Source organism: Phyllobates terribilis, unplaced genomic scaffold, assembly GCF_046119375.1.
Source record: "Phyllobates terribilis strain yellow unplaced genomic scaffold, ASM4611937v1 Scaffold_2__4_contigs__length_985480577, whole genome shotgun sequence".
In the NCBI taxonomy this organism is placed as follows: Eukaryota; Metazoa; Chordata; class Amphibia; order Anura; family Dendrobatidae; genus Phyllobates; species Phyllobates terribilis.
Window position 1 is genome coordinate 739839931 of NW_027362762.1, and position 27666 is coordinate 739867596.

The 27666-nt window shown below is 44.2% G+C and overlaps 1 protein-coding gene across 1 annotated transcript; it reads left to right on the forward strand.

The window, feature by feature from the left end:
- Positions 1-17551: 17551 nt before the first annotated feature.
- On the forward strand, positions 17552-23471 carry LOC141252958 (probable G-protein coupled receptor 139). The gene is made up of 2 exons (XM_073670712.1): positions 17552-17702; positions 19661-23471. The coding sequence occupies exons 1-2, from the start codon at positions 17630-17632 to the stop codon at positions 20596-20598; spliced, it is 1011 nt and encodes a 336-aa protein (XP_073526813.1). The 5' UTR covers positions 17552-17629; the 3' UTR covers positions 20599-23471.
- The last annotated feature ends 4195 nt before the right edge of the window (positions 23472-27666 follow it).

The window sequence follows — 27666 nt, forward strand, 5'->3', positions numbered from 1 at the left end:
TCTTATTCTAGCTACAGGGCGCGTATACAATAACTTTACCCTTGCCACAAAAACCGGACCAAATCCCATCAGCTGGAGAACTCGCCAGAGATAGCTCCACTCCACACTATCAAAGGCTTTTCGTGTGTCCAGTGAGACTACAACTCTATGCCCAGCATTGTCAGCAGCCAATTGCATGTTAACAAATAATCGCCTCAAGTTAATGGTCGTTGATCTATCTGGCATAAAACCTGACTGATCTGAGTGTATAATACTAGAAACTACACGGCTTAATCGGTTAGCCAATACTTTAGCTAAGATTTTAATATCAGCCGGCAGTAGAGATATGGGTCTATACGAATCTGGCTGTGTCCAGTCCTTATCTGCCTTGGGCAAAACCACTACTGTAGCCTCCCGCATTGACTCCGGTAATTCTCCCACCTCCAGGGCCTCCAGAAACACATCCTTCAATTTTGGCAATAGTATATCTCTAAGATGTTTATAAAATTCTGTTGGAAGGCCATCTGCTCCTGGGGCTTTATTATTTGCCATTGAAGCCAGAGCCTCCTCCATCTCTTCCGCCGTCAGGGGGCCTTCCAAGCTATCCCTAGCCTCCTTACTAAGTTTAGATATCTGGGTTCCCCTCAAGAATTGGTCTATGTCATCTCCCGTATTACTTAACTTAGAGTGATATAGATCACCATAGAAGTCCCTAAACACCTTCAAGATGTCTCGCGTTTCAGTGACTAAGGTGCCAGTTGGATCCAGGAGACCGTATATATATCCCGGTTCTCTCTGCGCTGCCGCTATAATAGACAACAGGTGGCCAACTTTTTCACCTTCTTCATAAAAGGCAATTTTTTGAAATTCCCTCTTTTTTTCTCCACTGGCTAGAAATATTTTATCTACACCTTTTTGAGCTTCTCTCATGATTAGTTGCGCCTCTACGGTGGGGTTAAGCACCAATTCCTCCTCTGCTCTCTTCAGTGCGGCCAATGCCTCTCTCTCCTCCATTCTGTTCTGATTTTTAACTCTGGAAATATCTCGGATCAGCAAACCCCTTACATAAGCCTTCATTGTGTCCCACACAGTTCCTATGGCTGTACTTCCCAAGTTACTCTGGAAGAATTCCTCCACTTCTCCTGCTATTTTTTGAATATCCACCGTTTCCAGCCAAACTGGGTGAACCTTCCATTCCTTCCGCCCACCGCCCCCACATATGCCGGACCTCAGCTCTACCAACAATGGACAATGATCAGAAAGTATCCTAGGTAGATACTCAATATGCATAACTTTTTGGTCAATCATCCCATTTCCAAGGGCTAGGTCTATTCTAGACATAGAGCCGTGTGTCGAAGAGTAGCACGAGTACGTCCTCACCCCCACATGTCTCACTCTCCACAAATCTATCAGGCCCACTTCTGATATATACTTAGCAAAGGGTGTCTCCTCCTCTCCGTCATTTCTTTCCGAATGCCTATTAGTTTTGTCCCAAATTTTATTCATTATGCTGTTAACATCCCCAATCAGCAACATAGGAATCCCTATCCAATGCCTCGTGAGCTCTATAATCTCCAGCAGTTTCGTCCCAGCATATGGCAGTGGAAAGTACACTGTCACCACACAATATAATTTGCCATAAAGTCTGCAAACTAGAAAAACGCATTGCACGTCTTTATCTATTTTAATCTCAACCTCCTCGAACGGAGTCCCCGCATGAACCAGGATAGAAACCCCCCTTGCATATGCAGAATAGGTAGAATGGTATGCTCTTTGGACCCACTTCCTCGCTAAAAAAACAATTTTGTCCCTTGTCAGGTGTGTTTCCATAAGGCAGATAATGGAGGGCCCTTGAGCTAAAATATTTTGCAGAATAGTGGCTCGTCTCTTACGGTCCGCCAAACCACGTACGTTCCAGCTTAATACCTTAACCATACCCGCCATTGTTTATCAGAATCAATATCTGTATATATAACCACATCATACAGTGCCTCCATGCCGTCCGCCTCCCCCAGCCATACCCAAAACTAAAATAACTTCTAACTCTTCTAACCATCCCTGTCACCCCCAATCCTCCTCCCAATTTGTCGTTCCGTTCTCTCTCTCTATCCGAGAGTGGGTGAATGAAACTGGCCTATTCCACCAGATGGTCCCTCCCGCCTAACTTCAAATAGACAAAAAACCGAATGTCTTCCCCAAGGTCTCTCCTGCCTTAAGAAAAATATATTAGATAACAAGTATATAAACTGTATGCATCGCCAGCACACCGCCTTCGTCCAGAATCAAATTTGTATCCTGCAACAAGCAGTTAAATGCAGTTGAAAAAGGACAGCAAATGATAAGTATAGACACATGCACAAACATATATTCTGCCTCTCTTCAGCTGTCTTTGTATTCCCGCACTCTTCTAGAGTTCTTTTCAATCCATTCCAGAGCTTCTTCTGGAGATTGCAAAAGGTGTACACTACCCAGTGCAACCAGTCTCAGCCTGGCCGGATACATCATAGAATACGCAAGTCCCATGTCTCTCAATTTTTTCTTTACATCTCTGTAACTCATACGTAATTTTTGCACTGTGGGTGAATAGTTTGAATAGAACGAGATATCTTGACTAGAGATGAGCGTTGTTCTACTCAAACTGTTCGCCAATCTCAAATTCGAGCTGTTTTGGGCGGTGTTCGAGCCGATCGGCGAACATGAACAATTTGAGAAAAATTCGGCTGTTCGAGGTTATGTTCGATAACTGTTCGTGCACCAAAATCATAACTGGATTTTTTCTCAGTAATGATGAAAATTAATGTTAATACGCAGTTTGAGTGTACAGCGGGGCGGGGGGAGGGGCAGGGGATGGATCTCTGCAGGAACAATGAAGATCTCCATTTTTTTTTCTCTTTCCCGCATTTGCAGTGGGGAGGTGCAATCTGTCAGCCTATCAGCAGCGCACACACGGAGCGAAGTGCTTTTTTTCACACAAGCAAGGGCATGTGTGATTGGCAGTGTATGTCACATGTCCTTGCCCTATAAGACCAAGCCATTTTCCCCGTCGCCACCATTTTCTCACTGCTGCAGCTGCGTGTTAGACGGCACCGCTGTTGCTGTGTGCGCTATACCTTGTTAATTTCAAGCCAATTTTCGCACAAATATACAGATAGCTTGGAAGTAGGGAATAGTTATGATTGTAGTCCTTTTAAGGACTAGGTTACAGCATTTCCTACGACTTTTATCAGGCAGGTCTGTGCTCTTAAATAGATAGATTGTGGGAGTAAAGACTAATTGTAATTGGAGTCCTTTTCAGGACTAGGTTACATCAGTTCCTATCAGTTTTTGCCAGGCAGGTCTGTGCCAGTGCTGTGCAAGTTTTTTTCACAGCATTTGGCTGAATCTAGCAAAGCTAATCCTTTTTGGCCTATTGCAGAGTGTGTTAGTCAGTGGAGTAGCCTATCTGTGTTGCAAGATATACCACCTGTGTATAGAATACCAATTTTTTTACTGCACCTAGTGAAGTAAAATCTTTTGGGCATAGCATCATTCTATTAGTCCATCTATACTGACCTCCATCAGGTTGCAAACTGAATATAATTTTTTTCTGCATCTAGCTCTGAAAAAATATTTGGGCTTCTAGCGGTGTGTGGGACTTGGTCTATTAGTCCATCTATACTGACCTCCATCAGGTTGCAAATTAAAAATAATTTTTTTCTGCATATAGCTCTGAAAAAATATTTGGGCTTCTAGCAGTGTGTGGGACTTGGTCTATTAGTCCATCTATACTGACCTCCATCAGGTTGCAAATTAAAAATATTTTTTTTCTTCATTTAGCTCTGAAAAAATATTTGGGCTTCTAGCAGTGTGTGGGACTTGTTCTATTAGTCCTTCTATACTGACCTCCAGCAGGGTGCAAATTGAATATAATTTTTTTCTGCATCTAGCTCTGAAAAAATATTTGGGCTTCTAGCGGTGTGTGGGACTTGGTCTATTAGTCCATCTATACTGACCTCCATCAGGTTGCAAATTAAAAATAATTTTTTTCTGCATCTAGCTCTGAAAAAATATTTGGGCTTCTAGCAGTGTGTGGGACTTGGTCTATTAGTCCATCTATACTGACCTCCATCAGGTTGCAAATTAAAAATAATTTTTTCTGCATCTAGCTCTGAAAAAATATTTGGGCTTCTAGCAGTGTGTGGGACTTGGTCTATTAGTCCATCTATACTGACCTCCATCAGGTTGCAAATTAAAAATAATTTTTTTCTTCATTTAGCTCTGAAAAAATATTTGGGCTTCTAGCAGTGTGTGGGACTTGTTCTATTAGTCCTTCTATACTGACCTCCAGCAGGGTGCAAATTGAATATAATTTTTTTCTGCATCTAGCTCTGAAAAAATATTTGGGCTTCTAGCGGTGTGTGGGACTTGGTCTATTAGTCCATCTATACTGACCTCCATCAGGTTGCAAATTAAAAATAATTTTTTTCTGCATCTAGCTCTGAAAAAATATTTGGGCTTCTAGCAGTGTGTGGGACTTGGTCTATTAGTCCATCTATACTGACCTCCATCAGGTTGCAAATTAAAAATAATTTTTTTCTGCATCTACCTCTGAAAAAATATTTGGGCTTCTAGCAGTGTGTGGGACTTGGTCTATTAGTCCATCTATACTGACCTCCATCAGGTTGCAAATTGAATAAAAAAAATTTCTACATCTAGCTCTGAAAAAATATTTGGGCTTCTAGCAGTGTGTGGGACTTGGTCTATTAGTCCATCTATACTGACCTCCATCAGGTTGCAAATTGAATAAAAAAAATTTCTGCATCTAGCTCTGAAAAAATATTTGGGCTTCTAGCGGTGTGTGGGACTTGGTCTATTAGTCCATCTCTACTGACCTCCATCAGGTTGCAAATTAAAAATAATTTTTTTCTGCATCTAACCCAGCCAATGGTTTTGGCCTAATACCACAGTTTGGCCACTCAGCTCTGCTCGGTTACCATCCATTGTTTTTTTGTGCAAACAACTCCAGAGTTGTGAATTAGTTAACCACCAAAATGAGTGGAAAAAGGCCTGCTGCTGGTGGAAAGGGGAATAGGCGTGTTGGGAAGGGGAAAAAAGGTTGTGTCCGTGGGGTAGGTGCAGAAGAAAGACCATCTTCCAGCCAAACTAAAATGTCTACTTCTTTTAGCGGACAATGTGATAAGATCCCTTTCTTACGGCCACGCCAATCGCTACAAATTCCAGATGAGGCACAAAAACAGCAGGTGCTTCAACGGATATCAAGTGCTCCTTTAAGTGGGCTCTCCTCCACATCAACTTCAACATCACAAATACTCCAGTCCTCAAAGGTGTCACCCAAATCGCACTTGCTTCCTCACAGCTCCCAAATCTCCAGCTGCCCGTCTGAGTATGAGGTAGAACAGATGGTTGAGTCTGCAGAGCTGTTTACTCATACTATAGCCTGGGAATCAGAGGTCGACTCCAGCGCTTCTGTGAATCCAGACGAGGAAATGATCTGCACTGATGCCCAGAATCTTTATGAGTCGGATCCAGGACCAGACGCAGAAGGTTCTGACCATAATGTAGACCCTCATTCCCAAACTGTAACTCCTGTTGGTGGAGACAATGAGGAAGACGATGATAAGACTCAAATACCTGATTGGAGCGACAACTTTAGTTTTTTGTCAGGGCAGGAACAGGTTGGCTCTGAGGACGACGGGTGTGATAACGCACAGGGTGATGATGATGAGGTCGGAGATCCCACTTACTGTCAACCCACAGTCAGCCAAGAGATGAGGTCAGCAGAGGAGGTGGAGGAAGATGCTAGTGACGACAAGGTCAGGTTGCGCCTTCCTGGACAGAGACGTAGTACTGGAAGCACGTCAACAACTGCATCCTCAAACACAACTCTGCCTCTCACCACAAGTCGTGGTGGCTCTTCAGGTCGCATGGGTGCTAAGCCTTGCATAGCCTGGGCATTTTTTCAGATCGATAAAGATGACCCAACTCGTGTTATCTGTAACATTTGTCAGCAAAAGCTAAGTAGAGGCCAAAAAATACATAGTTTGAGTACTTCATGCATGAACCGGCACATGGACATGAAGCATAAGTTGCAGTGGGAAGCTCAGTGTGCTACAATGCGGTCTAGCCGGCCGGGCCAACCACCGTCTGCCATATCTTGTGCATCCGCGGCCTCTTCATCCTCTGTGACTGGGGGGACAGCAGTCACACCTGTTTTGGGGCGCAGACCTGCCACCTCTTTACCCGCAACAGCCAGCGTGATTGGCAGGTCATCATTTTCTTTGGAGGTGGTAACACCAGCTGGTCTTGAGCGCTGTCCGACATCGATAGCACCACCTTTGGATCAAGGCAACCTAACATGTCCGCCTGCATCTTCCTCACAGACCGGCAGTTTGCCGGGGACACCCTTATCAACCCCGTCTAAGCGCAATAGCCAGCCCTCGGTCCCTCAGATGTGGACAAGTAAAAGACCATTTCCTCCTAGCCATGAGAAAGCTAAGAGGTTGAATTTCACCATCTGCAAGCTCTTGGCTACAGAAATGCTGCCTTTCCGCCTGGTGGACACAGAGGATTTTCGAGACCTTATGTCCGTCGCAGTGCCCCAGTACCAGATGCCCAGTCGGCACTACTTCTCAAAGAAAGGTGTGCCTGCGCTCCACCAGCATGTCGCACACAACATCACCGCTTCTTTGAGAAACTCTGTGTGTGACAGGGTGCATTTCACCACAGACACTTGGACGAGTAGGCATGGACAGGGGCGTTACATGTCGCTGACTGGGCACTGGGTAACTATGGTGACAGCAGGACAAGGGGCTGCTGTCCAAGTCTTGCCGTCCCCACGAGTTGTGCGTCAATCCTCTTTATGTCATTTTTCCTCCACTGCTTCTGCCTCCTCAACCTCCTCTCGGTCTTCCACCTGCACCCAAAGCCTGTCTGGTCATGCCACAAGCTTTCTAACTGCGCAGAAGGGATCCTGCACACCTCCTTACTATGCTGGCAGTAGGGCTCAACGTCATCAGGCGGTTTTTACATTGAAATGTCTGGGAAATGTGAGTCACACAGCTGAGGAGTTGTGGTCAGCTCTGGAGAACCAATTTCATGAATGGTTGTCTCCACTGGACCTGAAACCAGGGAAGGCCGTGTGCGACAATGCTGCAAACCTGGGTGCGGCCCTTCGCCGGGGCAATGTCACACACGTGCCTTGTATGGCTCACGTGTTGAACCTGGTTGTCCAGCAATTTTTAGCCCACTATCCCAGACTAGATGGCCTTCTGCAGAGGGCACGGTCGCTGTGTGCTCACTTCCGCCGTTCGCATCCCGCAGCTCAGCGACTTACATCTCTACAGAAGTCGTTGGGCCTGCCACTTCACCGGCTAAAATGCGATGTGCCTACCCGGTGGAATTCAACTCTGCACATGTTGCAGCGACTGTGGCAGCACCGACAAGCCCTGGTGCAATACGTTCTGACGTATAGCCTGGGCCAACGAGATTCAGAGGTGGGGCAAATCACGCTGGAGGAGTGGTCTCAGATCAGGGACCTATGCACCCTTCTGCACAGTTTTGAAATGGCGACGAAGATGTTTAGTGCTGACGATGCCATTATCAGCATGACTATTCCGGTGATTTACATGCTGGAGCACATGTTAAACAGAATTCGGAGTCAGGTGGTGGCACAAGAGGAGGTGGAGGAAGTAGAGGAGGAGGAGTTGTATGCGGAAGGGCTAACATCTGCAAGGTCCAAACGGTCGGCAGCACCAAGGCGGCAGGCATGTGAGGGTGGGGGAGATGATTTTACCAGGGCGCATGGTAGCAGCCAAACTAGTGAGGAAGGTGCAGGAGCCCAGGAAGAAGTGGAGGACGAACTGATGGAAGACTCATCAGATGAGGGAGACCTTGATCACATTTCTGTTGTGCGAGGTTGGGGGGAGAGGACAGAGGAAGGAAGCATGATTGCTACCTCGCCACCAACACAACAGGGACTTGGTGCTCCTGGATGCGCAACACACATGAGTGCCTTCTTGCTGCACTACCTGCAACATGACCCTCGAATTGTGAGAATTAGAAATAATCCTGACTACTGGGTTGCCACACTGTTAGATCCCCGGTACAAAAGTAAATTTGCAGAAATTATTCCTGCCATAGAAAGGGATGCACGCATGCAGGAGTATCAGCAGAGACTGTTGCAGAATCTTACATGTGCTTTTCCACAAAATACCAGTGGTGCACGTAGTGAATCTCACAGTTCCAACTTGCCAACCGTGGGACCGTCAAGTGTTCAGCACTCAAACCGTAACAGAACCACAGTATCTGCTGGTAACATCAATTTTGCGGAATCATTTCACCACTTTTTTAGCCCATCCTTTGCAAGGCCACAGGAGACAAGAAGTCTGACACATAGTCAACGCCTAGAGACGATGGTACAGGAGTATCTCCAAGTAAACATTGAAGCCACGACTGTGTCACTGGACCCTTGCTCTTTTTGGGCTTCCAATCTGGATAAATGGCCGGAGCTAGCCACTTACGCCTTGGAGATCTTGTCATGCCCCGCAGCCAGCGTTCTGTCTGAACGTGTGTTCAGCGCTGCTGGTGGTGTGCTGACAGATAAGCGCACGCGGCTCTCCACTGATAATGTAGACAGACTCACGTTCATAAAGATGAACAAATCATGGATCCGAAACGACTTTTCTACCCCTGTGTCATCCTGGGGAGAGTAAAAGCTTGATGATTGGTTAAAATCACCCTACCAACCGTTTTAAGCTTTCAAATTACTAATCATGTTTATCTGTATCTTGACTGGAAAATAATTTGGGCTTTGTAGCAGTGTGCAGCACTGATCCTATTAGGCCATCTATAATAAGCTTCACCAGATTTAAAATTAAAAATAATTTTTAGCTGCATCTAGCCCGGAAAATAATTTTGGGGCTCCGAGATGCGCAAGACACATAAGTGCCTTCTTGCTGCACTACCTGCAGCATGACCCTCATATTGTCAGAATTCGAAGTAATCATGACTACTGGGTTGCCACACTCTTAGATCCCCCAAACTTTTCGATCAACCTTTTCATTTTAATAAAGACCAAAATAATGGTCATTTTTGAAATTATAAGCATTAGCAGGTTGTTAGAAACTGAAATCAAACAGTTTTCAACTCAAAACTTTATTCTAGGTGATGTTACATTTTCACATAGGACCCCTTGTTCGAAAGGAGCTTCTGAACTCTCTCGTCCATTGAATTTGTCAGGTTTTGGATGGTTTCTGCTTCAATTGTTTTGCATGAGGACAGAATACCCTCCCAGAGCTGTTGCTTAGATGTGAACTGCCTCCCGCCATCATAGACACTCCTTTTAATGATGCTCCAAAGGTTCTGAATGGGGTAGAGGTCATGGGAGCATGGGGGTCACACCATAAGTTTGTCCCCTTTTATGCCCATATCAGCCAGAGATGCAGATGTTTTATGTGCAGCATGAGATGGTGCATTATCATGCAGAAAAATGATCTTGCTGTGAAATACACGGTTCTTCTTCTTGAACCATGGCAGGAAGTGCTGTTTGAGAAAATCCACATACATTATGGAGTTCATCTTTAGCGCCTTCAGGGATCCTAAAGGGGCCGACAATCTCTCTCCCCATGATTCCAGCCCAAAACATTACTCCACCTCCTCCTTGTTGGCGCTGTAGCCGTGTTTGCGTGGGGTGTCCATCAACCAGCCATCCTCCACTCCATTCATCTGGACCATCGAGCGCTGCACGGCACTCATCCGTGAACAAAACAGTTTTGAAATCAGTCTTCATGTAATGTTTGGCCCACTGGAGCCGTTTCTGCTTGTGTGAAGTGGATAGAGGAGGTCGACAGGATGGCATATGCACAGCTGCAAACCTCTGAAGGACCCTGCATCTTGTTGTTCGGGGGACGTTGGAGGCACAAGCAGCTTCAAAAACTTGTCTGCTGCTATGACAAGGCTTTTTTGCCGCTGCTGTTTCAACCTGACGTTATTGCCTGTAGGAAAGAGTCCTCAATTTGCCCTTATCAGCACGCACACGTGTGTACTGTGAATCAGCTACATACTTCTTGATTGCCAAGACACTTCATCCTGATCATCGCACAATGTTGATTGTAGTCATGCCTTGACCTAAACACTCCACAATTTGTTGCTTCTCAGCAGCCGACACATCCTTTTTCTTTCCCATTTTGGCAGAAAATGTAGGCTGCTTAATAATGTGAGAGAGCCTTCTTAAGTAGTCTTGCCTTTCATTGGACACACCTGCCAAACTAATTAGCACAGGTGTCTGCAATTGCTTACAGTGATATAAAGAGCCCTGACACACATCACCATCAATGAGTTTAACTGACAAACAAACAAATTCTTCCCTTATCACTCCTAAACACTTTTTGCATAATAATTTGGAACGCGGTGTACATGTGCTTTTCCACAAAACACCAGTGGTTCACGTAGTGAATCTTACAGTTCTAACTTGCCAACCGTGGTCTGTATGGAATTGTTCAATAAAGGGCCCAAAATTAAGATAACATAGATGGGAGAGGTCTCTATGAATAGGAATTCCTAAGTATTTGATACCCTGTGAGGGCCAGGCAAAGGGAAAGTTGGACTGGATGGAATCCTATATGGATTTAGGGAGGGAGACATCGAGGGCCTCAGACTTCGCTGCATTGATTTTAAAATTTTACCATGTAACAAAGTGATCTATTTCAGCCATAACAGCAGGGATGGATATATGTGATTGAGTGATATATACTAGGACATCATCAGCAAATAGAGAGCACTTGTACTCGGTGCCTCCCACCTCAATCCACCTAATATTGGGGTTATGGCGAATTGATGAGAGCAGGTGCTCCGTCACTAGGATGTATAAGAGAGGGGACAGAGGACATCCCTGCCTTGTCCCATTGGTGATTGTGAAAGGTGATGAAAATGTTCTGACGCACCCCCTGGGCCTTGGGACACCCGGAGCCGGACCCTTTTTGGTGGATGCGGGTGGTTGTAGTCTTCGTGGCAGCGATCCGGTTCCGTGGCTCAGGGCGGTCAAACCAGTGGCGGAACTATTTATGTGGTTTTGATGTTTAAATGTCCGACTACGCCACCCGTGGATTGCGGTCAGAGTGAACCGCCGCTACAGGGCAGACCGCTAAGGCTGGTGTTGTGGGTGCAGCAGAGCGTAGCATAACTCCCCACGGGAGGAGTATAGCCTCAGGGCAGTGTATGCGGAGGATGGGGGTGATGGTGCAGGGCAGCAGCAGTAACGACACGGAGTCAGTGATGCAGTTCAGGGCCTTTACTCACAGTTCTTATTATCCAGACCACGTCTGCAGGTAACGGCTGCCCACGTCGTACTGTGCTCACCAGGTGAGGGGCTCAGACAACTCCCAGATAACTTTGGAGCGCTTCACAGGACCCCCTTTGTGTGTCCTTTGTCTGGCCTTTCTTACCAACACTTCTGTCCGGCTGCCTCGGGCCTCCTCTTGGTAAACTTGGCGCCAGTTTCCCTGACCCTATGTGGTGCCTTCCTAGCGGGTGGAGCAAGGGGCTGCGCCACATAAAATGTCAGAGCCTCCGGTTTCTAGCTGAGGGTCGTTTCCTGCCTCCACTAGTTCGGGGACCGGTCTCCCCCTTTGGCCTGACCCCTCCACGCAGGTGGATTCGGGCGTGCGGTGGCGACTCGCCCGTCCGCACCCCTGGGATCCCTTCATTCCTCGTTCCTGGAGCCTTCTCCGCTCCTCTTCCTTCCTTCTCCCTCTTGCAGGCCTGGGCCTCTGTTACTAGGCCCGCCTCCGGAGCAGAGCTCATGCAGAGCCCCTGCTCCCTGCCACTTCTGCTCAGACTTCTCTGCACTGAACTAAGATGGTGCCCACCTTTTATACTCCCTTCTCAATGCACCCAGGAACTGCTTCCTCCCTGCTCCTGCACTGCAGGGTTCCCCTTCCTCAGTGTTCCCTCCCCCCACTCCAGCCAGGGACAGGGACTGTCGTGCCCATCTCAGGGGCATATTGGTCGCCCTGCCCCACGGCAATGTGGTGTAATACATGCAGGTGTCGGGTCCTGATCCACACTCCATCCTTATCTGAGAGTGAGATATCACACCTCTGGGTGAGGTGCAATACGTCTGTAGCAACCGAGCCCTCGGTGCTACAGTTCCATTGATCTTCAGCCTAGGTGACGTATTGTGATACAGGGCCGTGATTTTGGCTATAAAAGGGTCCCCTAGACCCCTACCCCAAGCTTTTTAAGAGAATCATATATGGCGTGCCAGGAGACTCTATGGAATGCTTTCTCAGCATCCAACGAGAGTATCTACTTACAAATTTTTAACTGCATCTAGCCCAGGAAATACTTTGTGCCTAGTAGCAGTGTCTGCTAGTCAGCGGATTATCCCGGCTGTTAAGCAAGCTACACCACCTGTAGTTTGGACACTTAATTTTTTCAAAGGAAATGCTTCGGGACCACGGGATACTTAGTGAAGAGCATCAGGAGGCACCCCAAGGCATAGGGGCTGGGACTGGCACTAGGATGCCTTGCGGTGGACAGCCGAGCTCGATCCTTATAAAAGCTTTTTAACTGCAGCAGCTTTAGTGGACGCTACTGGAGCTGGAATTACGCGGCTGCTGGCATGAGACTTGCCCTCCAATAGATCCTTGTAAATGGATTTAAAGTGTATTCATTCAAATTAGAGGGACAATTTAAATTAAAAAGCTTAGAGCTGCCTCCACCACAGGGGGGCTCTCTCGACCCACCAGCGGACAGGCACCAGTATTGGGAGAGGGGGGCTGGCCGTCAGGGTTCACCGCGGCTCTGGCACAAACCCGGCGACACGGAGGTGGCACGGGCAGGAGCGGACTGGCCGTCTCGGCTTCTCACTTTTTGGATCTTAGAAGGGCATGACATGCCTATATCTGTGTCTCCCCCTCCTTTTACTCCTCCACCTCTTTTCTTTTCGCATGACTATATGTACTTGTCACTTTTCCATGTGTTAGTTGTGTCTTCTGAGCAGTTTGTCAGCTTTTGGACACCTTTGAAGGTGTTTTCTATGTGTTTCTATGTGTTTTTGTTTGCCTGCCATTGGTTTTAACGGTGTTCGAAGGTGTTCGACGAACAGTTCGACGAACAGTTCGGCGAACACACGGGTGTTCGACGAACCGAACCGAACTCGAACACTACGGGGGTGGCTCAACACTAATCTTGACCATCTATTGTTAACTCCTTAGTCTTTCTCGCCATACGCAGGATAGTGTCTCTGTCTCTATAATTTAAGATCCTAGCCAACATGGCTCGGGGAGCTGCTCCTGGAGGCTGGGGTCTCAGTGGGACTCTGTGAGCTCGCTCTACAACAAAGACTTTTGATAGTTTATCGGCTCCAAATTTTTCCAACAGCCAGTTCTCGATAAATTCTGTAGGGTTTGATCCTTCTGCTTTTTCCGGGACCTCCACTATCCTGACATTATTACGTCTCGACCTGTTTTCCAAGTCGTCGTTTTTAGCAATGACATCAGTTAACAGCTTGTCCTGCTTTTTTTGAGCAGCTTGCACAGATATTATGGTGTCCTCGGCCGTGCTCACTCTTTCCTCTACCTCTCCTGTGCGGACATCGGCTTTCTGTATGGCCGCTTTAATATTAGTAATTTCTGCTTGCACATCAGTAACCTGCTTTGACAGCTTAGTAAGCTTTTGTTTGCAATAGGACACCACAGTGAACACATCTTTCAAAGTAGGTTCCCCCACCTCAGGATCAACAGCAGACTCCACATTTTTGTCCTGCCCATCTTCTCCAGAGCCATCAGCCTCGCAGTCCACTGTACCTATTGTGATCTCCTGATCCTCCATGTCATTTTCTGCCCCAGCCTCCCCCTCTGAGAGTCCAGCTTTATTATTACTTGCTTCCACCCTCGCAAACCTCTCTAGGCGTGCAGCAGCCGACATCCTCCTGGAGCACGCTGTGTTTTCTCTGGCCGCCTCCTCCTGAGCTACGGCGCCATCTTGGCCCCTACCTCCTCTTCCAGGGCCGGGATCTCGCTGCCTGGTGCGGGTCATTACGGCAGTCCTGCTTGTCGGGAACGCTCCCCGGGGCGACAGGAGACCTTCCCCCACGATCCAGCGGTATTTCAAAGGCTTTGAGGCATCCTGGCTCAGCGCACACAGCTACTGTCGGCGGGAGAGTTCCAGACCGCGTCCTCTCACATCGCTGGCTAGGCCACGCCCCCGGGGACACTGTGTGGATGACGTAACGTAAGACGTGTCATCCACATGGAGCAAGCAGGAAAATGGCGATTGCGACAAGAGAGGAGACAACGAAACAAGACCAGTGACGGCACTGGACCAGACCACAATTATAAAAGGTATTTTTTGCCTATGCTGAGGGGGTTGAGGGCTTATATACAGCTTGCTAGACTGCTTTAACAGAGGGTGGTGGTCTAAAAACTTATGTACATGTATCAATTTCTTGTTTTGAAAGTTGATTCAGTCCTGCCACGATTGTCGTTATTCCCAAACCAGGAAAGGACCCCTTGGTATGCGCAAATTATCGGCCTATTTCCCTAATTAACGTAGATGTAAAAGTATATGCCAAAGCAATTGCAAACAGACTAAGCTCACTACTTCCTAGCTCTATTCATGGAGATCAGGCTGGTTTTATACACCGCAGAGAGGCTAGAGATCTTACTATAAAAACATTGCTCCTTACCTCCCATATGCATAAACATAAGATCCCAGCATGTCTATTATCTATTGACGCAGAAAAGGCATTTGATCGCTTGGGGTGGAGCTTTCTGAGGTCTGCCTTGACACAACTTGGGTTGGGTCCGGACATGCTAGGTAGGATTATGGCACTATATCGGGGTCCCACAGCCCGACTTAAAGTTAATGGTATTTTCTCATCCCCTTTTCATTTAGCTAATGGCACAAGACAGGGGTGCCCTCTTTCTCCCTTACTCTACATCATTGCAATGGAGCATCTGGCGGTAGCACTGAGGAACGCATCAGATATCAAAGGCGTCAGTGTTGGTCAGAATCATTTTAAATTGTCCATCTATGCAGAAGACCTTTTGATTTACATCACTAATCCGACCATTGCCTTCCCAGTGCTGATGAGAGAGTTCCAACGGTTTGGAGAAGTATCTAATTTTAAAGTTAATTATTCCAAGACAGAGGCCCTAAATATATCTGTCCCTGACGATTTAGTTCGGAGACTTCAAACTTCCTTCCCATTTAAATGGGAGGATAAAGCAATAAAGTACCAGGGAGTTTGGATCCCCAGAGATGGGGTAGACCTGTTTTCATTGAACTATGTCCCACTTTTACACAAAACGTTTTTGGATCTTAAAAAATACAGTAGACCTCAGCTTTCATGGTTCGGCCGTATAAACGTTATTAAAATGGATATTCTCCCTCGTTTCCTTTATCTTTTTCAAACTGCCCCAATAGCAATACCTGATTATTTCTTTAATCGTTTACAATCTGCTATCAATAGTTTTGTTTGGGGCGCTCGTAGACCCCAAATTAGGCTCTCGGTTTTGACTAGATCCAAGACACAGGGGGGCACAGGTCTCCCTAATTTCAAACGATACTATCAAGCTATTCTCTTGTCTAGATTGGTTGATTGGAGATATAATGACTTGCACAAACAGTGGGTGACTATAGAAAAACTCCTCTCCCCTGGCTCTCTATATTGGGCACCATGGTGTAGTGCCAATTCTAGGCCCCCGATCTCAGACTTTCCACCACTAACGCAGATAGTGCTGAGATTTTGGGATAGAAATCGGGGGAAACTGAAACTCAGTAATACACTGTGCAGACTGAGCCCCCTCTTCGACAACATTGATTTCCCCCCAGCGGTAGATAGGACTACGTTTTTATGTTGGAGGTCTGTTGACCGGGTGAGATTGGGACAGGTGGCGGACAGGCTCTCTGGGCTCTCCGATGTGGGGGAGTTAGGGGACATATGCCGTAGCAGGCCACAGTCTTGGTTTGAATTCACCCAGTTGAAGGACTTCCTCTCGGGTATTTCTTTTAACAGCTCGACCCGATTTGAGTCCTTGATGCTGTCTACTGAGGGCCCTACCCACACAGTCTCCTTGCTTTATAATTTGATCCTGGGAACGGTATCTATTGACACCCCTAGCTTTATTACAGCATGGGAGAGAGACTTGCAGACTACCCTCTCTGAAGCTGACTGCTTGAAGATCTTTACCCTTACACACAAGATCTCTGTCTCTTGCAGATCACAAGAGAAAAATTATAAAATTTTAACACGTTGGTATAGGTGTCCTGTGCTTCTCCATAAATTCAATTCTGCAATCCTGAATACATGCTGGAGATGCGACAATGAAGAAGGGTCTATGCTTCATATATGGTGGTCTTGTAGGCTTCTGCGTCCATTTTGGGGTGCGGTTTTTAATGCCTTTCGCTTAATGACGGGTGTCCACTGTGAACCATCCCCTCAAATTGCCCTCCTTTCATTGATTCCTGGGTCTATAACAACCATAAAGAAAGGAATTCTGAGGTTCTGCTTAGTGGCTGCCAGAACAATTATCCCCCGATACTGGAGAGCGGTGAGGGTTCCATCTGCGGCTGAGTGGGTGTCCGAAATGGATAGATTGGGCCGCATGAAGTCCATGATGGCTCAAGATAGCGACTCTGTGACCGTTCAGAGCCAAACATGGTTCCTTTGGGAGACATTCAAGGTGAGCTTAGAGTTTCGGGACTGGTTAAGTGAGTCCTCATAACCCCCATGTAAGGTAATTGGGACCGAGGATGGTTTAGTCCGCCCCCCCCCCCCCTTTCCCCACTTCCAATCTTTTTGTCTCAATTTCCCTTCCTTTCTCTTTACCTGACTTTATCTCTTCTTCACTGTCCTTTTCCTACACCATTTAAGAATGTTTAGTTTAAAATTTACTAAGTGGTGTTTGGGCAAGATGAGTCCAACCTGACATATCTTGGATTACAAGTTTGATTGTTTCTTCATAAAGTTGCATTATACCTGAATGTGAATTCATATGTATTCATATGTATACTATTTTTCTTGATTATTTTTCCTGATTGTTGTGTCTTATCTTTGACAAAATTTTAATAAATATATTTAGAGAAAGTTGATTCAGTCATTTGACATTCTGAATGAATAGGGAAAACATTTGATATTGGTTCGTGCGTTAGATGTACCTATCCCCATTCCCTAAATCCTCTCCCATCCCTTGGTTGAACTTGATGAACTTGTATCTATTCAGTCGTACTATGTAACATGAGAGCCTGAATCAGTCATCGCAGTTGACTTTACGCTAATGTGTGCGTGGGCCTTTCCATATACCAGATTGCATCACAACACTCATTCAGATAAAGCTGGATTAGCAAAGATGTATATATAAACAGTCTGCCTACACCTCTGTGTAATTTAGTCTACTTGGAAACAAGCAGTTTCCTATTTCTTGGTTAGCGTTTCAGCCATCTTGCCTGCCCTGGTCCAGGGATAGGTAATCATTAACTGCCTCTTTATTGTTTTTGTGTTTACCGTGGTATATTACATATTGCAATTTGATGAAATGTGCGATAAGAGAGGTAATAGACTATGTTTCTAGTATACATTGCAGCAGCAGATCATTATAAAGACCAGTAAAGCATCACTTCCAGCAGCTATTGTCTTTCCTGCTGCACAATGAAGAATGAGCACTGGATGATAACCTTACAGAAAGTGTTCTATCCAGTCTTGGCCATTATCGGGATCCCGTGTAAGTACATCAATATTGATTTGTGCCAAGCTCGTTTGGACGAGACTAGATCATTTGGATTTGGGACTACTACTATTTTGCACCATTAATTAGATTAATTTTACTATGCTAGAGCTTGGTTTCTTATGTATTGAAGATGAATTTTGTGGCTGGGGCTATGTGGTGACATGTGTCTCGCAACATCATGGTGTTGCATTGTGACATTGCATCTAATGATTTCCTATGGCGTAGCATTGCAACATACAGTGACTGCGACACATTTCCAAATGTCTTGGATTTTCTGCTTCTGGTCACAAATTGCTTGAAACGCACTTGACATAGACTTCAATGCAAATCTCATGTGACTGCAACGTGTCTGGGATTTGGCCATTTCTTTAGAGCAAAATCACAATATTAATATATAGAGTCACAACATGGAAAGTTGAACATATGTTACCCAGAGCTTTCTTCCCGCGTGACATATGTTGCCGTATAGCTGCAGCCATAGGTGGAGACCGTAGATGAAACTCGCAGGAAAGCATTCAGTTATCCGACTGTTTTATACACAAAACTGAGGTTAGTGTTCTGGGGGCTTTATTGTAACAGATGCAAGAATGGAAATTCACTCAAGTGGCACGTTTATTTGGCCAAATTATGGTCATAAATCCCAAACAAAATGGGTTTGATCAGCTGAGCTTGGTCCTTGTATTGGTGGCGAGGATTTGAAGCCATAAAACTGCATCCTTATAACACTCCTATTAAATTGGTCTAAAATTCTTAATTGAAAATATTGAGAGTCAGCTGGGAAAACCAAACGTTATAATGTAGTCTAAAGCAGAAGTGCCCAACCTTTGTGATCTGAGGGTCACATAGATTGAACTAACCCACAGATTTGTAATAAAACATAGGCATTTCCTTATGAGACTTTATTGGCGTATCGATAGTAAATGCCATAAATGTCAGATTGCTGGCCCCATTTTTAGGATTCTCATTGATCAGGGGATTGTGGCCCCTTTCTCCTCCACTTGCAATTCAGAAAGGAAGAGATATTGGATGCTGCTTTCTTTATTGTACTTACGCAAGAAAGTCCAGTGTTTCCCTTCTCCCATAAACTACCATGAATGTAGCAGCCCTTGCGCATGGCCCCTTCTCCAACTCGTCTACTTCCAGACAATAATCATTCTGTCATTATATGAGATTTCTAGCACAGTACCATTAATACTTAGCTATCCTTGCTCCAGTCCAATTCCTAACATGGAAAATACATGTGAGCATTAGTGTTAAGCGAGTATGTCTCATTAACCCTTTCGGCAAGCACGCTCAGGTGCTCGCCGAATATTTTGGCGTGCTCGGCATTTCTTTTACTGTCGCCATTGCTGCAAGTGTCACGGCTGTTAGACAGTTGTGACACATGCAGGGATTGCCTGTTTGACACTTGCAGCCGTGGTGTCAGTAAATGAAATGCCGAGCACGCCAAAATACTCAGCGAGCACCTGAGCGTGCTCGCCGAAAGGGTTAATGAGACATACTCGCTCAACACTAGGAGCATCCACCAGATGCTATCAATCGTGTTGCCCCTGGGCAATAAATTGTTTCCCCCTGGCCTAAAGAATATATTCTGTATTTTAATATAACAGTTGTTCTATTTTAAAGATATAGTGGGGCAGATTTACTAAACAAGCCCCGGTATAATATTTAGACAGTCTGAAAACACACCAAATTTATCATGGTTGCTCATGCTGGATGAGAAATTTCACAAACCTTTAGACTCATTTTATGCATATTGTCACATTTTATGCCACCTGTTGTCACATTTAAGCTACCTGTTGTCACATTTTAAACCTGTCTGCTAAACATGTCCTTACCCTTTTGTTGGCTGAGTCACAAAAAGTGGGTCAACTTTTTTTTTTAGCTCTTTTAATAAATGTACCTCATTGTCTTAGTTTCCATTATTAGTTTTTTGCTTTTGAATTTTACAGCGAACCTCCTAACTTTTTTGATTTTCTGGAGAAGAAATTGTGGACTTTCACCCTCTTGTCGTTGTTACATGATGGCAATCGCTGTGGCTGATACAATGGTCCTTGTCCAGATTGTCATTCTTGAGGTAATCCTTAAGTACTACACTTTACAGCCCTTTTGGAATCGAAATCCTTGGTGCATGATACGAGATGTCCTAAGCTATGGCGCTTACAACTCTTCTGTCTGGCTAGTTGTTTGCTTCACCATTGAACGATTTGTCGCAATCCGAGCTGTTGGTGTGAGACCCAAGATTTGCACTAGAAGATATGCACTCTACCTAATAGCAGCGGTCTTTTTCGGTAGTCACCTTCTGTCTATTCCATATTTTTGGTCAAATGAGTCAAAGCCACTGAATGGGACTAATGGATATGTTTGTGTTTACAACGCTCAGCTGCCAAAACTCTACGTGAATTGTTTGGTATGGTTTCAGTACACCCTTGTATACATCATACCATTTATTGTCATCTTTACTCTCAATGGGTTTATTTTAAGGCAGATCTGCCAAAGTAACAAAGTACACAGCGAAATGCAGCGAAACCGCAATAGTTTTTCAGCATTTATTATGGTGAAGAATCAGCGGCTGAAATCAATGGTTCTATTAGTGACCATTTCCATGACCTTTTGCTACCTGTGCACCACGCGTTTTGTTACTCAGATCGTTATCAAAACAATGCACTATGATATAGACAGAGAAGACTATGGCAAAAGCATTAACATTGCTGCAGACATTGGTACCATGCTTGACCTTACCAACTCCGCAATCAACATGTACCTTTATGCTTGTACACAATCAAGATTTCGAAAGGAGATTATACAGTTAGCAAAATGTTCAATAATTCCTTGTACACATGACAAATTTCAATCTAACATTCCTGTGATATCTCGTACTCTTTCCTAGAACTATGTGGCAAGTCTGGGGCAACCACAGAATGTAAAGCATCTTCTAAGGCTCTGTGCACACAGCATTGAAATTCTTCTGTCATATACCTCCGATATCTTGCCATACCTGGCATATGTTGCCATTGTAAAAACTGTGCATCATGCAGTATGACTTTTGTGGTTGCCCTCTGCATCGGTAAGGACAGTTTCCTATTCAGTTGACAGAAACTTAATTATAATAGCAGATTTGTATGTTAGATACGGCCTACTATAGACCATAGGATTAGTGAGAAGAATTTTGGATGTTCTTTTTGAAAATTCCAACAGATCATTCTCTAGGTTTTGCCATAAAGAATTTTTCAATTACAAAGATGAAAGGGGTTCTCCACTACTTGGACAACTGCTTCTTAAATGCTAGTCCCCTGAGTAGCATAAGAAAAACTTACACAACTCTGGGACTGGCACCTTTCCACTGATGTCCACGCTAGGTCTCCCAGCACTTGCATGACATTTTTATGTCATGTCAGTACTGTAGCCAATCAGCAGTCACTAATCGGCAGCTGCTAATCAATATTCCATCAGAGCGTACGTCCGTTCTGATGAAATAGTACAGGCTGCAGTTGGTCAGCGACCACTGATTGGCTGCAGCATTCATAAAACATAATGTCACATAAGTGTGAGGGGATTCAGTGCCGATATCACTGAAATGACGATGGTGAGGAAGGTGAGTATAAGCTTTTCTTATTTTTCTTGTGGGACTTGGACATTTGAAAATCAATTCTCCAAGTAGTGGAGAACCCTTTTAAAGTTACCTTCCAAACAAAAATAACATGTTTTAAATTGGGTGGTTAAATTTGCCAATTTCTGTGGAGCTTTTAAACCATCTTATGTGTATGGAAGTCTCCCACAATGACGGGAGAGAAGGCTTGGGCAGTCTAAATTTGAAAGTCAGATCTTTTTGTTTCAAGAGGAGATAAATCAGTGACAAAAAGTGTCTGATAGAGACTTTCTATCCCTTTTTCAATTGAAAATAAATAAAAACAGACAGCGTTGGCGTGTCGAGTGCTTGGCCAACAGCTATTTCATATGTATGGATTGGGATAACCCGAAATTGCCTCTGCCTTCCAAAGACGTAACTTGAATTTTTTGGGTTCAAGTACAAAATTCCTAACAGGGATCTACTATCTGCTATGTGACGTTTATGAAACTGGTGTTTTCGGAACGTGAATGCTACCTCTACCTCTACCCTCTTTTGTTATCTATTGGATGCAGCAAGACTTGTACTTTACATTTACAGGAAAATGGCCGTTTTCACGCACAATTAGTGCAAAAAACATTGGAGCAGGAAGGTCCGGGCAGGGATGTACTTACATATTTTCTATTATAATTTTTCAAAGCAATTAGTAGAGATGGAAATAGGGAAATGAGTACAAATGAGAAGTGTATACAGAGGTTTTCTATTCCTATGACTAGATTTCCACTTTTAGGAACCAGGCTATTATTTACTCTACATAATCTGTTTGTTTCAATCATTTGTGGTAGGAAAATATCAGCAGAGAAATCATTATAAGGGGGGTATTGATTGTTCAGTATTTCTATAAAGACATACACAGTCATTGAAAAGCAGAAAGTTCCCTCACCTGCATTTTTCGGGGCCTAAATAACAATTGTTATCTATAACTTCTACATAAGAAATATATAACCTCTGGCAACAAAACCACAACAGGTTTCAAAATGTGGTGATTTTTTTTTTAAATTAAACCACCACTAAGAAATCAGATAAAACAAGCATACCGTAATGTTTAGTCTTTTCCATATCCTTATCTTTTCCTTCATTATTGGTTCAAGTTGATTTGCTACTATGCTTAGGATTGCCTGTTGCATTTTTCATTTTCGACCCAACTTAAAGGAGTTGTCCTCCACCTATGTATTTTAAAAATAGGCTCATAATGGTCTGGAAATAAAAAAGAAAAAATATACTGTATATCGTCCCCTACTGGACCTTTGCCCCCTGCTACTGTGTCCCCCACCTATTGCAGTAGTCACATGCTGTCCAAGCCAGTCTAGACAGTGAGGAGAGAAGGAGCTTTGTTCCTAGCTACCCGTCACCCAGTCCTGGATAGATTGGCAACTATCTGAAAGGCTTTCCACTCATTAATAACCCGTCTCACTTCACAATCTTGATTTCGAACATCATTCTCCAATTGATTGATGTTTAAAGATTTCTATGAACTTTTTCCAGATTGTTGGACAGCGACTAATACTTCTTTGGGGTCAGAGCTGATGTCATAGCTTTTGCTTGCCACAATGTAGACATATACCGAAGTGCACAAGAATATCAAACTGGCAGAAGTTCAGAAGGTAAAGTCTGATATAAGTGGTCGCAATATGAATAAAAACTGAGCAAATTAGCTCGGTTTTCAAATTGACTGTTTACAGGTGCCCAGTTGTGCAGATTGAGCCATAAAATTCTGCGGATATTAACAATCATTTACTAATGCCTTTTTAACAACCGATTAGAATAACTGGCAGGTTGTTATAGCCGCTCGTTTATGGCTGCTGATTGGGACTAAAACCTTAGACTACATCCACATGGGAAGTAAATTTAGGGGAAAAAAAATCTGTTCTAAACCTGCAACAGGAACCTCACCAGATTCATTTCATACCTTGACCATGTGGCCATAGACTAATAAAATATTTTGATTTTTCAGTTTATAGAGGTTAGTGCAGACTACAAAGTTGTTATTTAAAAACTGATATGTAAGGCATAGAAGGAGGGTGTACTCTATTCGTGTAATCATAAGCTACAATTCTGTGTGCTATGAAGTTAAATCAGAACGATTTAGCATGAGTTTAGCACGCTGTTCAGCTTAGTGGGTTTCTTTATATTGTGTTGTCAGGTCTGATGGTGACCAAAAAAATTGACATTTATTTACAATTTGTGCAACATCACATTTGTCTTTAAATTGTGCTATAATAAGCAGTTCTTTTGCATTGTATTGAAATCTACAATTATAAGGGTTTGGGTCACACTATTGTTTTCTCCACATCCGAGAGAAAAACAGTCTGATTATTCTGTTCAGAGTTTGATCAAAGTGGCATCAGTTTTTCTTGGACGTGGAGAGAAAAAAAAAAGTTTCTCCACCTTCTCCATTCTGCTACTCTTTGAAAATTACACTGCACTCAGATGTCATCCGAGTACAGTCTGATTCTTTTCAAAAACCCATAAACTTCCAATAAAATTGCCAATTTTGATCCGACACTCGGATCAAAAGCAGACATGTCTCTGATTTTACCCGTGGGCCACTCAGTCTAAGGGTATGTGCACACGATGCAGAAATGCTCAGGATTTTTTCCTGAGCGTTTCTGCATCTCTCTGGCAGGAAAAAACGCATGCGGATTGTACATGCGGTTTCCTGCCAGGGACATGCGGAAATGAAGCGGTTTTCACTTTCATTTCCGCATGCGGGTTGACAAGCGCTTCCCAAGCGATTTTAGCATCACTTGGAAAGTGCTTGTCAACTTCACACTATATAAATCCATGCAACCGGCATGGATTTATATAGTGTGTGATGTCAAAAAATAAAAAAATAAATCTATACTTTACCCTCTGATGGCCCCCGGTGTCCTGCTTCATCGGTCCCGGCTGCCGGCAGTGAAGACTTTAGGACCTTCCGACGTCAGCGTCACGTGACCCGTCACATGACTCTGACGTCAGCGAAGGTCCTTCTTCATTCAACCGCGAAGTGCCCGTAAAGCCGGCAGGACGCAGCGCGGGCCGTCAGAAGGTGAGAATATATATATTTTTTATTTTATTCTTTTCTTTTTAATGGTACCCGGGTCTGGATGAGAGTTCTCTCATCCACACCCGGGTACCATCCGCACATTAGACCGCATGAAAAGCGCAGCAACATATACAGTGATGCGGATTCCATGCGGTCTAATGCAAGTCAATGGCGGCAAAAGAGCAGCGTTTCCGCAAAATTAATTGACATGCTGCGGATTTTTGACCGCAGCGTTTACGCTGCGGAAAAATCCGCATCATGGGCACAGCACATGCGGATTTCCATTGGGGAACATTGCTGCCCTTCTACCATGCGTTTTTCATGTGTTTCCACGGCGTTTACGCAACTGCAAAAACGCCGCGGAAACGCATGAAAAACGCATCGTGTGAACTCAGCCTAAGGAAAAAAAATCAGACATGTGCACAGCCCCATGGAATGTCATAGGTACAAGTGCTATCCATGAAAACCATGGATAGCACTCGTCTGAGAAAATTGGTCGTGTGCACGAGCCCTAACAGCCATGTATTTATAAGCCTGTAGTATTTCTGTGTTTATGCTACAATCACATGTCATATCAAATTTAATAGCGCAGATAAGAAATTGTTACAAATTAACTATCATGCCATGTGAATATTTGAGAAAGGATTTGCTTACACTGGATAAAAATATACTTATTTAATTAAGTCTTTATTTTAATTGACTTTGTTATACTTCTATATTTTCCTTTTTTAGATGGTCTAAAGGTTACAAATGAATTGTAAAATATTTGCTTGGATTCTAATTGTGAATTTGAAATGTTGAAATAATATTTCTGTACCATTCCACTAAAATAAAATCTTATTGTCACAGTGATATGGTTTTTACTATTTACGGCTAATGTAGTTATTAGGCTACGTTCACACATTCAGGTTTTTGATTCAGTTTTTGAAGCCAGAAGTCTTTTTTTTGTGTCTTCCATTTATCATCTGTTTCTGCTTCTGACTTCAAAAACTGCATGAAAAAAAAGCTGAATATGGAAGCCAAGCCTAAGGGTATCTTCCCACGGCATCTTTAAAGGGAATCTGTCAGCAAGTTTTTGCTATGCATTCTGAGGACAGCATGAGGAGCAGCTGAGATACAGATTTCAGGGATGTGTCACTTATTAGACTGAAACTTAAAAAATATGAAGATACCATGTGATAATACCATATAATAATGGAAAGGCAGAATCCAAAGGAAGGCCATCAGGCTTCAAGTAATTGGCAAACATAAAGAAATACAGCAAAAAGCAGGGGGCCTATTCTAGCACATACATAACACTTGATTTAAAGAATGCAAATGCCAACCTGTATCTAATGTAAGGTATATAGATTGGCGCTAGGTTCCCAGTTTATAAATATTACTGTGAAGGTTTTGTCAAGTAAGTTTATTCAAATCAAAAACCATCATATAATATCATAATCTTACAAAATGGAACTATGTTGGAGACTGTAAGAAGAACATTACACACCCGGTCCCATAACTTGCAAAAGGAAATTAAGCTTCTGCATGTACATGTATGACCTCTTTTTTGGTGGTGGTGCGCAGCCATTCTTGCCATGTTGTTGCTTATTTAGCCAATACTGATCGTGGGAGCTGCACATAATCATCTGTACATGGAAATGAAAAAAATAAGTACACATCTACAATCTAAACATTTTTTAGGGTCACGTGGCAAAAAACAACAGGATATGTAAAATGTGATATTTTTTTTTTGCAAGGAGCGCATAGGATGGCACAGATCAATAACTTGTATATCATGGATTTTTTGCCAGAATCACTGACCAAACAGTTTCCTTCTGGTGCTTGTTGAAGTAGAAGGGGTCACAGACATCCCATGAAACATGCCTATACTTGACCAACACTATCAGTTGCTTGACATCCAGTGCGTTATCATGGCTGTTGTATACGTTTAAAGCTCACGTCAGGATTTATTTCACCCAACAAATTCCTGGGACAATACCCAGTTCCCAGTGTCATTTCTATACGGAGCCATAAATATTAGATGCCATATGGATGATTTGCATGAGATTCAGTTTTTAGCAATATACCGTATTTTTTGGACTATAAGACGCACTTTTTTCCTCCAAAATTTTGGAGGAAAGTGGGGGTTACATCTTATAGTCCGATGTACATAAATATTGTGGCTGTGGGTGGTGGGGGATATGGGGGAAGTGACCGCGGCTGAGTAGCAGTGCACAGGAGGCAGCAGCCGCCTGCTGCAGCCTACACGGTGCCCGCTACTAAAGAAAATGAATATTCACTGCTCACACAGTGATAACCCTGTCGGCAACAGAGCGGGATGCAGCGATGGAGGAGAGAGGAGGTGAGTATGATTGTTTATTTTTTTCTGTGCAGCGTGACAGGGATCAAGGGGTGCCAAGCATACCAGGATGAAGAGTGCCATACATACCAGGAAGAGGGATGAGGGGGGGCCATACTTATCGGGATGAGGGGGGCCATACATACAGGGATGAGTGGGGCCATACATACCGGGATGAAGGGGGCCATACATACAGGGATAAAGTGGCCATACATACCAGGATGAGGGGGGCCATACATACAGGGATGAAGGATGAGGGGGGCCATACATACGGGGATGAAGGGGGCCATACATACCAGGATAAGGGGGGCCATATATACAGAGATGAAGAGTGCCATACATACCAGGAAGAGGAATGAAGGTACCATACATACCAGGAAGAGGGATGAAGGTGCCATAGATACCAGGATGGGTATTAGGGGGGCCATACATACCAGAATGAAGGGTTCCATACATACCAGGAAGAGGGATGCGGTGGCCATGCATACCAGGATGTGGGATTGGGGTGCCATGCATATCAGGATGGGGATGAGGGCCACGTATAACAGGAAGGAGGGGGCCATATATACCAGGATGGGGGATATTAATAGAATTGGGGGACATTACCCCCATAACAGCGTCAACAGCAGACCCTGCCCCCCTTAACAGGGTATCATGACCACATTTTGGCTTAATTTTTTTTCTGTTTTCCTCCTCTAAAACCTAGGTGCGTCTTATTGTCCAAAAAATACGGTAATGACCTTGAATAATCATATGCTATCCAAGTATTATTATCAGACCAATAGTATCAATGTTTATGTTTAAAATTAGAGATGCACGGATTGATCCACGGAGGATTGAGTTTGAGTCGAATTTCCTGAAATTAGCGGTTTCATGCTAATTTGAACACCTTGAGATTTGATTGATGGTTCGGGGAAAAAAATTGCCCAAAGCCATTTCCCACACTGCTAAAGCATCAGAG